This window comes from Hevea brasiliensis, chromosome 14 (genome assembly GCF_030052815.1).
Source record: "Hevea brasiliensis isolate MT/VB/25A 57/8 chromosome 14, ASM3005281v1, whole genome shotgun sequence".
Lineage (NCBI taxonomy): Eukaryota > Viridiplantae > Streptophyta > Magnoliopsida > Malpighiales > Euphorbiaceae > Hevea > Hevea brasiliensis.
The window spans coordinates 61,936,820-61,952,418 of NC_079506.1; the positions used below are offsets into that span (position 1 = coordinate 61,936,820).

At 34.7% G+C, this 15,599-nt stretch overlaps 1 protein-coding gene across 1 annotated transcript; it reads left to right on the forward strand.

Annotated features, from left to right (window-relative positions):
* The first annotated feature begins 1,226 nt into the window (after window positions 1–1,226).
* On the forward strand, window positions 1,227–13,567 carry LOC110656831 (SUN domain-containing protein 1). The gene is made up of 3 exons (XM_021813814.2): window positions 1,227–1,350; window positions 1,469–2,583; window positions 13,049–13,567. The coding sequence occupies exons 2-3, from the start codon at window positions 1,471–1,473 to the stop codon at window positions 13,352–13,354; spliced, it is 1,419 nt and encodes a 472-aa protein (XP_021669506.1). The 5' UTR covers window positions 1,227–1,350; window positions 1,469–1,470; the 3' UTR covers window positions 13,355–13,567.
* The last annotated feature ends 2,032 nt before the right edge of the window (window positions 13,568–15,599 follow it).

The window sequence follows — 15,599 nt, forward strand, 5'->3', positions numbered from 1 at the left end:
TATCTTGCAAATCCAAGTTCCAAGATCCATAATTCATACTCAGTGAAGAGGACAACAACATCAATACATAAAAAGAGTAAATTACTATTAAGTCCTTATATTTTAATGAAACTAACTGCTTAGTCCCTATATTTTGAAAAATATATTATTTAATCTCTGTATTTTGCTTCCGTTAAATTATTTAATCCCTTCGTCAATTTTTTCGTTAGTCATTATTAGTCAACCTACTATTTAGTCCCTTTATTTTAGTGAAACTAATTAGTTAATCCCTATATTTTAAAAACACACATTAGTTAATCCCTGTAATTTAACTCCGTTAATTATTTAGTTCCATAATTTTTTTCTATATATAAACTACCCTAATCCTTTTTCGCTTACTTCTTTCTTATTCTCCCTTATTTCTCTTTCTATGTTTATTTTTCTCTACACCTACACCATTCTCCCTCTCATTCTTTCTTTGTTTTCATTTGTTGATAAAAATAGTATAAGCTGTCTACACAAAAATATTAATCAATTTCTTAAATTTTTAAATAATTAAGAAAAATTATTTTTAAATAGAGAAAACATAAAAATGATATTCAAAGAATTGGAAATTAAAAAAAAATGTACATTTAGATTTAGTATTCACATAGCAAAATTTCTATTTTTATCCAAGAATATAATTTTCAAAATATAGGGATCAACTAATTAGTTTTACTAAAATAGAAAGACTAAATAGTAGTATTTTTTAAAATACAGGGATCAACTAATTAGTTTTCTTAAAATAGAAGGACAAAAAATAATTTGAATAATATGAATAATAAAAAAATTGATGAAAGAACTAAATAATTTAATAGAAGTAAAATATATGGACTTTAGTATATTTTTAAAATATAAGGACTAAATTTTTAATTTCGTTAAAATATAAAGATTAAATAATAATTTTTTTTGATAAAAATTATTTATTTATTACATATAATAAATATTAAATATATTTTCTTTTAAATATAAAATTTAAGTTGATAAATTAATCATTAATTAAGCAAATTTTGAAAAACTATATTATGATTTATCGTTTACTTTTATAAATTTAATCATTTGATCATAGTTGTAATATATCATTAAAAATCAAACTTTAGTATTAAACACTTGAGGAATTAGCTATAATCAGTAATTTGCGTGTACTTTTAACCTTTTCCTTTATATATATATATATATATATATATATATATATATATATATATATATATATATATGTTTTATTTATTTATTATTATTATTATTTTTTAAATTCCACGAAGACCTTCTGCATATTTGTGAATTACCAGCGGGCTTCTCCATGATTCAAACGAACAAAGCGCTCCAAACGTGGTATCGGTCTTCTGGCAACTATATCCAGATCTCTCCCCTCATTCTTCACTTTCCTTTTCTTTTTAAATTAGGTTTCTTTCTTTTACATCTGAAATCCCAATTGCTCTCATCGGCACAGCGATGTCTGCTTCGACGGTGTCTATCACGGCGAACCCTGCAGCTCGTAGGAGACCTGTCGTCGTTGGTGAGGAGAAGTCCAACAATATGGAATTGTTACCCAAAGAAGCACCAATTAATGTCGGCGATCTTGCTATTAACAATGTTATGGGCAACGATAAACACGTGGCCTCTCACAGTAAGGATATAAGCCACCATTCCATTCGTGGTGAGGCGGTTCTCGAAAGATCCTCGAAAGATCTGGCCCAAGTCAAGAAGAACAACGCCATTGCACATTCCACTGTTTCTCCTCGTAGGACGCGTAAAGTGGTCGCAAAGCCTGAGAAGCCGCGCTGGCTGACGGTGTTTAGTGTTTTCACCAAGAATTTTGTGCTGTTGCTTGTGTTAATAGGGTTGGCGCAGATGGTTAGGAGACTGGCTTTGAAGTCAGGGGATTATTCTTTGTCGGGGGCACAAGTGGGATTATCGGAATTTGAGGCCCGAATTGCTGAAGTTGAATCCTTTCTGAAGACTACTGTGAAAATGATTCAGGTTCAAGTGGAGGTCGTCGATGTGAGGATTGAAAACGAGGTTGCAGGGTTAAGGAGGGACATGGACAAGAAGATTGACGACAAAGGTGTATTTTGGGAGACTGAGTTGAAGCAATTAGTAGCTAGAAGTGAAGGAATGGAGAAGTCTATGGGTGAGTTAAAAGCTGCGGACTGGATGTCGAAGGAGGACTTCAAAAAGTTTTATGCGGAGTTGAAGAAGCAACAAGGCAGTGAGTTTGGTGAAAAGGATGTAAGTTTGGATGATATAAGGGCATATGCGAGGGAGATAGTGGAGAGGGAAATTAAGAAGCATGCGGCGGATGGGCTGGGAAGGGTGGACTATGCCCTGGCATCTGGTGGGGCAGTGGTTGTGAAACACTCAGAGCCATATATGGCTGGGAAGGGGAGCAACTGGTTCTTGATGAGTAGCCGAAGTGGTATTCATCCTGATGCGGTTAATATGTTGAAACCGAGCTTTGGGGAGCCTGGGCAGTGTTTTCCGCTGAAAGGAAGTAGAGGGTTTGTTCAAATTAGGCTTCGAACGTCTATCATCCCTGAGGCTGTTACTCTAGAACATGTGGCTAAGGTAATTCTTTTTAAATTGTTATATATTTTGGTATTTGTTGGTTTAATGTTGGTAGTATGCAAATGCTTATAGTGATTTAAATTGCGAAGACGATGCAGTTAAGTTTTACAGTTCTCTTGATGCTTATAATATAACCCTTTCGTGTTCGTAACTTTTGATTCTATTACTCAATGATTCTCAGCAGCTACAGAAAGATCCGTTTCTTTTATACCATTTTAGTGATCAGTTAAACAGTATCTCTTTTAAATTGATGGTTAAAGTAGAGTGAGCTACATATGTGACCTAGAGATATGGTATATTCAATTAGCCCATTAACGTTTGTAAGTTTGGTTAGTGCTGCTTTTGTTTTTTACAATGCCTATTGGCATTTTTTAGGACAAATATCTCTTGATAGAATATTATTCAGTGATCATCAGGGGATGAAAATATTTTTGTGTTGACCATTATCTGAAATGTGGTATAGTTAGTCTAGAGTTGTATCATTTTGTATGACTAGCGAACTTTAGAATTCATTTGCAGATAGGATGATTTTGTCATCATATTTGGATGGGAACAGAAATGGAGTTTAAAGACTGGAAATTTCTATGGAGAATTCTAATTTGCTTTTAAATCTGCAACATTCAACAATTAAATTTTGTCCTTTTTTGATGATTTGATACAAAAAAATGCATCTAGCCGTATGGATGCTGTAACTTAAGGTTATATTCATGATAAGATCTTTTCTCACTTGTTGCTGTAGAAAAATTCGATAATTGCTGTGGATTTGTTCCTGGGGAACCATTTATGTCATTATAGTTCTTAAAATTCATTTACAATCCTTGGTTTAGAATTTAATTAATTTTCCTTCAATATAGAGTTATATGGGGAACTATAGATGTTGGGTTTAATTCCGAGTTTGGACATGCTTTTAAACTAATTCATCAGGATTTAATTGTTTTCAAGGTAGATTGAATCTCAGGAAGCTTTTAAACTGTTTTGCCATTAGTATCCAACTAGTTTCAATTTTTCCCCCATTCTAAGTGTATATAACATGGAAAAATTTAAGTACATGCCATTGGATTGGCTTTAATTAATTGTCTGCTATTATCCTCGAATTTGGTAACTATTTTTATGCCCTTTGAGTGTGCTGACAAACTTTTGATCAAATGGTCTAGGTCAATCATCTTTTGTGCTTATAAGTACTGCATAATGTAAGGTAGTATTTTTTCTAGTCTGATAAAGTAATTGATTTTTTTTTTTCTCTGGACTCAGTAGGCTGTACTCTTCTATCTCATATAGTGGAAACTCGCTACATTTCTTTTCTTGCTCATTTAAATAAACTGTTTGGTTACTTGAAATGGGCCTTGCAATTAAATGTGAAAATAAGACTATGTTGAGAGGTTGTTCAGCTAATCCTTGGAACTGTAGGATAGGCAGCAGGCAGAATACAGGGCAAAAGATTGTGGGAAACTATATTTAGTGGCATTTTAAGATTTTAGAAGATTAAACTAGAAAACTATATTCTTTGGAGCTGTTTCTATGATTTTATATAGACTGCTCTCAAATGCTAAATAATGTTAGCAGTGTTAAATGATGTCGAAGATTCTTCTTAGGTAAGGCCACGTTGTATTGATAGGTTGGATCCTTTGACCAATTAGATGGTCCTTTAATTTGAATCAATAAGAAGTCTTGAGCAAAATTTCTTTTGACTTTAAGTGATTGTTTATTCTCAAAAAATATGTAGAAATATAATAGAATGCCACTTTTACTTGGCTATTTTTATCTCCTAAGAAATGTTAATGTAGGAAAGCTAGGACTAGGAGGCACTTAAGGAAACAAAAATTTCAAAATCTGAATTCTTAAATTTGCTTGTGAAGAAAAAAAATTCTAAGTTTCTTGCTTGAACTTCTGCAGTCTTCTCACTGAATATCTTGTTAGCTTCACACAAATGGTTAGAATTGTAGTGTAATCCCAAACAGAGCTAGCAAAAAATTCCCATAAAATTGTTATTTCTTTATTTATTGAAATAAAATGAGCATATATATATATAGGCTGAAAGTAACCTTAGATGTATAAGAACTGGAACTCCTAGTCTTATGCAGGGCGGAATTGTAGTAACAAGGCTAGAACATGTCTAAACCTCAAACATCCTTGAATTCATGTGGACAATAAATTCTGGAGTCCACCAGGGTGTAAAAGATCTGAAATTTTATTTATTTTGACCATGATCCCTGTTAAGTACATATGATGCATGTTTTTAAGAACACCTAGTTTTACTTGGACAAGTTTATTAAAGTAGGAATCCAAAAATTACTAGCAATAGTTGAGATACAAAAATAACTAAAAGCTAAACTAATAAAAAAAAACTCAAAATTGCAAGAATCATATTATAAGCGAAGTAATAGTTACAATAAAATTGTTATAGGAAGTCAATCTTAGTTGGAAGAGAGGACTCCTATTAGTAAAGGATTCCTAATTAGTTTATTATGAAAATTATAGGAAAAAGTTTTATATAATTATCTGTATAATTTGTGTGTTTTCTACACTGAAATTAATGAAATTTGTCATTCTTCACGTGGTATCAAAGCTAGGTTAACAAAACCTGTTCTGGAAATTTGAGTTTGGTGTCTTGTTCAAGTTACTCACGAAGCTGCCATTCTAGGTCACCCTTCTAGGGTGACTCCTTTATTTCTCTGCCATCCCCATTAGAGAGACCGGCTGCCGACCGGCCTACTTTTGAAGTCCGGTGACCGGAAGATCAGCGAGTGGTGCTCACGCGTCATTCTTGTATCAGTGCCTCTGCTCCATGTGCCGGCACATGAGGGAGCGTGTGGCTTGCTTTCTTTGACGACGTCTGCTGCCCTTAGTTCCTTCTCTGATGTTGACTTGACAGGTAGGTTGCAGATCAGAGGTCTGTTTTGGGTTTCATTCAACAGAAGTAATGGGGTTTATGGATTAGGAATAGGGATAGAGTACTTTGATGGAAAGATCTGGCCATTAATAAGCAAAGGTGAAAGGGAAAGATGGTGTACAATGGGGAACTTTAGAGTCTTCTATCATTTTGTGATAAGTAATGGGGATATCCTTGCATAATTGTGTAAGTAGTAATAGGGAGAATAGTATGGTTGACAGAGATGAATTTGTTGATTTCGTTAATGATTTGGCTTGATTGATTTACCTTTAGTGAGTAGGGATCTTATTTGGTCTAGACTTAGTGATTCTCCTACTTTATCTTGGTTGAATAGGCTTTCAATTTTGACTTCATGGCTCGAGATTTCCTCAAGCTATTTGTAAACTCCTGTTGGAATGTGGAGGGTGATGATGAGGCAGATCCCTTCTGATGTACATCACTGAAAGTAGCAGGATTTAAATCTGTGTGGAAATTTAGGTGCATGTGGTGGAGGGTGTGAGGGGGTAAGAGTAACATTTGAACTCCTTTCAACCTTGTTTGTATATTGCTAGGCATGAAAAATGTGCCCCTATTGTGTGTTTGATATAAGGTTAAAGGATTGGAAGTAAAAAGTTACAAGGTTAACAACTAAAGGGGTAATAGTTGAGGGGGTAAATGAATTCAGTAAAAAATTATTGGTGTAACAGTTCAGTGAAGTAAATTTATTATAATAGTATTGATAATGATGGAAAGTCATTTGTGATTATTAATTCAACAGTGAGAATGATATATCACATTTTTCTGAACACTTATTACATAGATACTGTAACACCCTAGGCAAATCCCACATCGACAAAACACGGGAGAGATGCTGGGTTTATAAGTTGATGGTTCGTAACCCCTATTGACGCGTTTTAAAACCGTGAGGGCTTCGGCCCAGAGCGGACAATATCACTAGTGGGCCGGGCCGTTACAGATACAAACCAAACTTGTCACTTTTCATATGAGGAAGCAACTGATGTGGTTCCATGCAAATTGGAATATTTGAAAAAAGAATTGATTAAATGGATTAACTAGGTTTGGAGAATATGCAAGTTAAGCTGCAATTTTTTATTGTAGAAGATCAAATTTGTTGGGTTAATGGTTGGGAATGTTAAGGTAGTCTTAGTGAGGAACATACGAAGAGAACAGAGGGTGTTGAAAGGAAGTCAATGCATTGTGATCAAATAGATGAAATCTCTTATCTGTAACAATCTAGAGCTCTTCTGCTTAAGGTGGTTGGAATATGAAATTTTTGACGGGGCAGTTAATATTGATTGAAGATTTATTTTATTTTATTTTTTTGATTTTTGGAGATTTAGGATATCGGAACTAATAGAAGTAGCAGGTATGAGGGTGGGCATTAATTCAGCCAAGGGGTATTCAATCTTCTTATAACAGTGATTTAAGAGGAATTGTTCTTGGAAACTGTTGGTGGGTTGGTTTTTTGCTGAATTACAAGTATATTTCTTTGTGCTGTTCAATTATTAATTTTTTCAATGCTGAGTGAATTCAAGTCCATTGTAGAAGTATTTTGTGTATTCTGTGGGACCTTTTTTTTTAAAGAGATGGACATGCTTATTTATTTATTTATTTATTTTTGGTTGTTCATTAGCTATCAATATGAAATCTAAGGTGGTGTGGAAATTGGATGTTGGAATGAGTTAAAATTTGGATTGTAAGGTTATTTTGAGGCATTTTTATTGATGGTGATCAATTTCCTGATTGTAAATAGTCGCCCAGGGAAAAGAGCAAGGGTTTTCAGTAATCAGAACATTTTTTTTGAGAGAATTATCTTTGAGAAGGGATCATTTTAGCTTATGTTTAATTGAAAATTTGGGTTGATTGTTTTTTTTTTCCCTTTTACACGTGTGCATGCAGACATTAATTATAAAAATCTCTGGAATCTTGTGAGGAAAAAACAGTTGACGACCACCAAGAGAATCACGGTACCATTTCCTGCCCTCTTGGCTCCCACTTACACAAAATGATGCAAGGAAGGATAGCGCAAAAATTTAATATAAATTAATATAAATTAATTCCATGTCAAAGACCCAGGCAAAAATGAATAACAAAGTAACTACACTGTAAGGGCATATGAGTTACGTAGAAGAATCCCTAACAACAGGATCTCAGTTCTCAAGTAGCAGAAAGAAAAGAAATAGAGTAGAGAAAGAGTTCGAGTTTTAGGAAAAAGAGAATAGAGAGAATGAAAGAGAAATTCAATAGACTCTTGATATTTTCCAGAATGCCCTTCTTCATTTACAATAGCTATTATTTATACAGCTACCAGCCCTTCCTATAACTGTTCCCGCCAATTACAACTTTCCTAACAACTTTCAGTTCTTCAGCTAACTACCACTGACCACCCTGACTATTCTATTACTTTCACATACAATCACAACCCGTTATTCTCCGTATTAGTCATAACATTCCCCACATCTTGAAATCATTCTTGTCCTCAAAAATCAGTAATGGAAACTGTAATATATCAGTAAAAGTGTTGCCTCCATATCCAGAAAATGACCATCAATATGCAGCAGCAGCAGAAAATAACGAGAAATTGTCGAAATGTTGAATTTGAAATTTTTTTTTTCTGCACCATAGGAGATGGATTTCTTTCTTTGCCTTCTTAATATTCCCCATTCTTTCTTCATACAACTCAACTCAGCCTTTATCCCAAAAAAATTTAGGGTCGGTTATATGGATTCGCTTTCTCCACTCTAAACGATTTTGGGTTAAATCCTCAGAAATGTGTAATGCTTCTAGGTCATGTTGTACTGTTCTCCTCAAAGTCAATTTAGGTCTACCCCTTTTTTCTTTTTATCTTCTAACCTAATGTGCTCTACTTGTCTAACTGGAGTCTCCGAATGTCTACGCTTCACATGACCAAGCCACCTCAATCTCCCTTCTCTCAACTTATCCTCAATTGGCACCACTCCTATTTTTTCTCAAATACTCTCATTACAGACTTTATCTAGTTTAATATGGCCACTAATCCACCTTAACATTCTCATCTCTGCAACTCTTATCTTAGACGCATACGACTCCTTCAGTGCCCAACACTTATTACCATATAACATAGCCGGTCGTATGGCTGTACGGTAAAATTTTCCTTTCAACTTATTGGGAATTATGCGATCACATGAAACTTTCGTGGCACTTCTCCACTTCAACTATCCGGCTTTAATTCTATGACTAACATTCTCCTCACATCCCCCATCTACTTGAAAGACTGAGCTGAAATATTTAAAGTGATTACTTTGGGACAATACCACTCCATCCAAACTAACTCCTTGCCTATCACCAGTTTGGCCTTCACTGAACTTGCAATGCATGTATTCTGTCTTTGTTCTACTTAACTTAAAGCCCTTTGACTCTAGAGTACTTCTCCAAAGCTCTAGCATTCTATTGACTCCTTCTCGCATCTCATCTATCAGAACAATATTATTCGCAAACATCATGCACCAAGGAATACTCTTTTATATATGTTTCGTCAATTCATCTAAAACTAATGTAAAAAGGTAATGGCTTATAGCTGATCCTTAGTGTAATCCAATTGAGATCGAAAAATCTCTTGTGCCCCCTCCCACTGTGTATACAATAGTAGTTACTCCTTCATACATATCTTTCAACACTTGCATGTACCTAATAGATACCCTCTTTTGTTCTAACACATTCCATAAGACATCTCTTGGAACACTATCATAAGCCTTCTCCAAATCAATAAAAACCATGTGTAGATCTTTCTTCACATCTCTATATTTCCCCATCAAGCTTCTAATGAGAAAGATAGCTTCCATAGTTGAACGACCGGCATGAAGCCAAATTGATTGAGAGAGATAGAAGTATCATGACGTAGTCGATGCTCCACAACTCTCTCCGACAACTTCATAGTAAGGCTCATGAGTTTAATTTCCCTATAGTTTGAACAACTCTGTATGTCTCCCTTATTTTTAAAAATAGGTACTAAAATACTCCTCCTCCATTCATCAGGCATTTTCTTTGAGTTTAGAATCTTATTAAATAATTTAGTTAACTAGGCCACTCCCATATCTCCCAAACACTTCCACACTTCAATTGGTATTCCATCGGGTCCATAGGCTTTAACCACTTTCATTCTCTTAAGTGCTTCATTTACTTCTAAAAATCTAATTCTTCTAGTATAATTTACATTCTTTTATATTGTTTTATAGTCTATATTCACGCTATTACCATTTTGACTATTATTGAAGAGATTATTAAAATAATTTCTCCATCTTTCTTTAATGTCCTCTTCTTTCATCAACACTTTTCGTTCTTTATCCTTAATGCACCTAACTTGATTGAGATCTTGACATTTCCTTTCTCTCCTCCTTGCTAATCTATAAATATCTCTCTCCTTCTTTAGTTTCAAGTTTCTCATATAACTTTTCAAAGGCATGTGCTCTTGCTTGACTAGCTGCTTTTTTTGCCTTTTTCTTTGCTATCTTGTACTGTTCATATGCCTCATTATTATCACATTTAGGTAATTTCTTATACCATTCCCTTTTTCTCTTCACTGCCTTTTGTACTTTTTCATTCCACCACCATCTCTCTTTTGAGGGTGGTCCATGTCCTTTAGACTCTCCAAGTACTTTTCTAGCTACTTCTCTAATCTTTGATGCCATCTGTATCCGCATATCATTGGCTTCCATATCCAGCTTTCATGCTTTGGACTCGATAAGCTCATTTTTGAACTTCACTTGCTTTACTCCTTTGAACTCCCACCATTTTGTTCGAGCTACACTATTTCTTCTGACCTTACTTGAATTCTTCCTAAACTTGACATCCAAGACCACTAACCGATGTTGACTTGTTAAAGCCTCTCCTGGAATGACCTTGCAATCCTTACATAGAGCTCTATTTGTCTTCCTGGTTAAGAGGAAGTCGATTTGGCTTCTATGTTGCCCACTTTTGAAAGTCACTAAATATGACTCTCTTTTTATAAAGTAGGTATTTGCTAGTATTGAGTCGTATGCCATAGCAAAATCCAGAATGCTTTTTCCCTACTCATTTCGACTGCCAAAACCAAAACCTCTATGAACATTCTCATAATCTTGCCTATCACTTCCTACATGTCCATTCAAATCTCCACCAATGAAAACATTCTCTTCATTCGGTATGCTTTGCATTAAATCATCCATATCTTCCCAAAACCTTTGTTTACTCTCACTATTTAGTCCTATTTGTGGGGCATAAGTACTAACTACATTTATTGTTTCTCCTTCTAGTACTAGATTTACTAGTATAATTCTATCTCTTATTCTTTTCACAGCTATTACAGCGTGTTTCAATGTCCTGTTTATGATTATGCCTACTTCGTTCTTGTTTCTCTCCTTTCCGGCAAACCACAGTTTGTACCATGAATTACCCACTTCCTTGCTTTTCTCTCCTACCCATTTAGTCTTCTGAATGCAAGCAATATTCACCTTTCTCCTTTCCAAGGTATCCACAAGTTCCATTAATTTTTCTGTAAGTGATCCAACATTCCAAGTACCAATCCTGATCCTCCTCTTATCTTGTTTTTTCCTAATTGGTCTCCTTCTATAATATCTTCTATTGTTTTCTATGTCTATCTTGTGTTTTGTTCCACTATTTGTTTTACTATCTGTCCTGTGGACTAACTTCTTTACCCACACCCGTCCATGATGTGGGAACCTTGCTCATTTAACACCACACCCGGGTGCCGGCATGGCGCGTCGCTTTCGGTGAACGCCCTACACCCTTGCATATTTCTCACTACACCTGGGTTTCGATGTAGCGCGTCGTAAGTAGAGGACGCCGTAACGTTTATATCATTTGAATCCATATCATAAGGTGTGACAAAATTTTACACTGGTTGTCACCTACTGCAACTCTCCTATATCCGGGCTTGGGATCGGCTAAGCGCAAACTACTTAGATGGAGTTTCATTCTTCCTCTATGGAAATTAAAAAATCGTAGGAATAGAATCCGCCTTCTTTCCATTTCAGCTGAAGATATGTTGCAACCCTCCTTGTGCTTTCTCCTTGTCAATTGATGCAGATAATGTTGTCTTTAGTAGAATAGTAGCTTCTTCCTTTCGATAAGCCTTGGATCTTTTGCTGCAAGATTTTCATATTTTAATTTTTCATCCATCAATTTCTTATCTCCACCAGCATGCAGAATTGTTGTGTCGTCAAGAAGGATAGTCTCCTTCTCAGCTTTGAAGTCCTCTGTCTTCTCTTGGATTGTTAATTCCAATTCACTGCCACTACTCCAAGAATCTTCAGATATATGGAAGCTGGTTTTTAAAGCTTGGAGGACTTCAGCATCTTACCTGTTTGCTTGTCAAATCTTTCCATTTTCTGATCTAATATTTCCACTTTCTGGGCCAAATTTTCCCATTGTTGCTTCATCAATTCTTCATATGTTCTCCATCTTGTATTGATACTTTCAATATCCAAAACAATCTTTTGTTCCCAAGATTGAATTTCCATTGTCTGATGATCTGATTGTATTTTTTTTTAATATAATATACATTTTTATAAAATTCAAAGTTATTTATTTATTTTTTTAAGAAAAGTTATTTAATTATTATTATATTAAAATAATATGATTTTAAATAATTAATATAACAAATAGTTAATAATGATTATTTATATAAATAATTTTAATTTTTTCTGAATAAAATATTCATTTGCACCCCAAAAATCAAGAATATACTGCCACCTAACATACCCAACCCACTAACAAGTCTTCCGCCTACAAAATTTGGTCTTTTAAAACGTATCTCCTTTTTTCTTCTTCTTCTTCTTCATTTCTGCGACTTATCTTCTTCTTCTTCTTCTTCTTCTTCTTGTGCCTATTGCTTACACAAGTGCATGCCTTTTGATTTTTCTTCTTTCTTTCTCTCTTACTTCCGTTCTTTTTTTTATTCTCGCTGGAACCTCCATTTTAGAGAACTAGATCGCGTCCCCTAGCGTTTTGGAACGCAGATGACTCGCGATTTGGAACTCACGAATCAGATCGCGGTTCCCAGGGGTTTGAGCGAATCTGATAACTATGGTCTGTATGCATAATGAAATTTTTTACTATTTTAATAAATGGTAGTGATGGTAGTCTTTAGGCTAAGCAATGGATGTAACAATGGACAAGGATGATGTGGCAATGGTTGTGGTAGTATTCCAGGGTGTGGGGATAGGTTGAGACTTTTAAGTGTATGCATTTTAATTTTAAATGATGGATGGACGTGCGTGGGTATATGAGCTGCCATTCTCTTCATTTGGATCTTATTTTGCTTTTGTTTTCAATTTTTCTGTTTTTGCAGTTTACCTGGTTTGAAATGCATTGTTTGAGATTAGAAATAAATGCTTAGAAATAAATGCAGGCCTTCTGGCTCAGTTGAAATTTTCTATTGTTTGTGAACTTAGTCTATGATTCACAAGCAAAATCCAATTTTTTATTTTTTTAGCACCATTGTTTATTATTATTACTACTATTTATTTATTTATTTATTTTGTTGCTATCAGTAATTTATACTGTGCTCCACTAATATCATTATCGTTTCGTGGACAGAGTGTTGCTTATGACCGGTCAAGTGCTCCCAAAGACTGTCGGGTGTCTGGGTGGCTGCAAGGGAATGATATTGATGTAGCCATTGATACTGAGAAGATACATATTTTAACTGAATTTAATTATGACCTCGAGAAGAGCAACGCTCAGACCTTCACTGTGTTGGACTCAGTAGCATCTGGCATTGTTGACACTGTTAGGCTGGACTTCGCATCCAATCATGGAAGCTCTTCCCACACTTGCATTTATCGCTTGAGGGTTCACGGTTATGAACCCAATTCTGTTTCAATGATGACAACAGAGTCTTGATTCCATCACCTGTAACTTTTTTTAAACCGTAGCTATTAATGTAGATTTCTTTGTTTAAAATTTTCACTTCCTCGTGTATTTGTGTTTAGTTTAGTGAAATAGGTCAGTGCATTATAAATATTTGCTGGTTAGATTGTAATGAATGGATGTCGAAGTTCTCCTTGTATTTCTTGGCCAATTCTCTATTGTAGAGGATGATATTGTTCTGTTGCATCGATGTGTTTGATTTTCTTTCACTCGCTCTCAATTAGGATGTGTTTGGTTGAGCGGTAGAAATATAACTTTTGTGCTTGTGCTTTCAACTGATGGTATTAGTAAGTTTAGCGACTATAACAAGTTTTTAATGATCAGATTATGATCAAAATGTCAAAAGCTGATTTTTTTTTTTAATTTTATTTTTCTTTTTTATAATCATTGATTGCCATTTGCTTATTATAATTATTAAATTATATTTTTAGGAATCAAACATATCAAAATTTAAGTAAATAATATATTAACAAGAGTTAATCAATATTAGATTGTATTAGTTAAATATATAGCAATGAGAAAAGTCTCGTGCTAAAGAAATGTAAAAAGATGATAATGCACATGATCTTAAAGTCTTGCTGCTAAAATGGAATAAATGCAAAAGAATATGCAAAACTCCCCACGAAAGCACATTAAAGAAAATTTCTAAAAATTATAAAGAAATATAGAAAGAATTTTCCCTTAAATTGGACTATCCATTAAAAAAAAAAAAAAAGGGAAAAAAAGCACTTTCATAGCAACACACATTCACACCCATAATTTACAATCAACATCCAAATATAATAACCCATGCAAATAATATCCAAATAATATAATTGCTATAAAAAAATCCAAATAAAAGCGGTAACATTATATTTAATTGGAATAATCTTCTCCTCTTTTGGCATCAACAAAAAGGAAAAAGCTAAAACAATACAAAAGGAGAAAATATAGAACATAAAATCCATGATAAACAAAACATAAAGATAAAAATAAGAAATCATAGTGGTCCTAAACACCTGAGCTACTTTAAGATGGCCTCAAAAACTGCATCTGTCCTTTGCTCAAAGTTTGAAAATTGAGCTTTCAATTGGTCAAATCTTGTATCAGCATGGTGTTGTAGTTGGTCAATGTGTTGTCTACATGAACCCATAAGTGTCCGAAAGCATTATAAGCATCATCTATCCCATGACCAATAGGGGTAGCATCTATGGCACCAATATTAGCTGAAGCAACATGATCAGCATTTGCACCCTTGGGATTACCTGTGGGAGGAGGAGGTGCTCTCACATGCTTTCTCACATAGACCCCACCTTGGAGAGTTAACTGCATAGTGCTTAAACAATGTGCAATATAGACAAGAGAGGCATATGAGATGGTCATCTTCTCCTCTTCATCAAAAATAGGAACCTGGAAAATGATAAATATGCGATAGAGGACAATCCCGAAATTTAGACCACAATGGGGGCTGGCTAAACAATTGACCATACCATGAAAGATCATACTAGGTAGATTAAGCTTTCACTCAGAAAGTGGATGAGATAACACGACCATGTCTATCATAGTGACATCCCTGAACGCTGAATGATGTTACTGCCAATTATATGATGTATGACTCTAGTTTTGATAGGGAAATTAGTAGCAGACCCTAGATGGGTAATTTGCTCAAGATCTGGGTTTTCTAGAACTATATGAGACTGCTCAAGAGGAGGAATAGGTTCTAGAGACTAGCCTCTAAGAAAGGTTAGACAGGTGCCACCATTAGGAACACTAAGTACTTAAGGAAGACGAGCAAGTGTGAAAGAGATAATAGTGGGGTTTACTTTGGATATTATCATATGGGGTTCAGAATCTGTCTCTTGATGAATGTTGGCATAGAAGATACAAACTAGCCTAGGGTATACTGGGTGAAGGTTAGTAACCAAACTGTGCTAGCCTTGAGATTCAAAAATAGACAAAAATCCATGTTTGCTTAGTAATGGACATGATCAAGAGCAATTGGATGATTAGTAAAGATGGAATGATTTAGAAAAGAGCCAAACTCATGAGACTCCTTAGAAATACAACGATAAGGAAAAGATGAGGAGTAAGATCCTTCTATACTAGGGCAATTAGTAATAGACTTCCTTTGAGACATCGATACTAATCATAGATTTTTCCTATGTGTCTGTACTTACAAGACAAGAGAGAGCACTGAGTGGGTTGACTTGGGCAACCTCTCTAATGTTTAAGTCAGTAA

Coding starts and splice junctions, on each gene's coding strand:
- LOC110656831 (XM_021813814.2), top strand. CDS start 1,471: ATGTCTGCTTCGACGGTGTCTATCACGGCGAACCCTGCAGCTCGTAGG. Junction 2,584..13,048: donor CTCTAGAACATGTGGCTAAG/GTAATTCTTTTT, acceptor TTTCGTGGACAG/AGTGTTGCTTATGACCGGTC.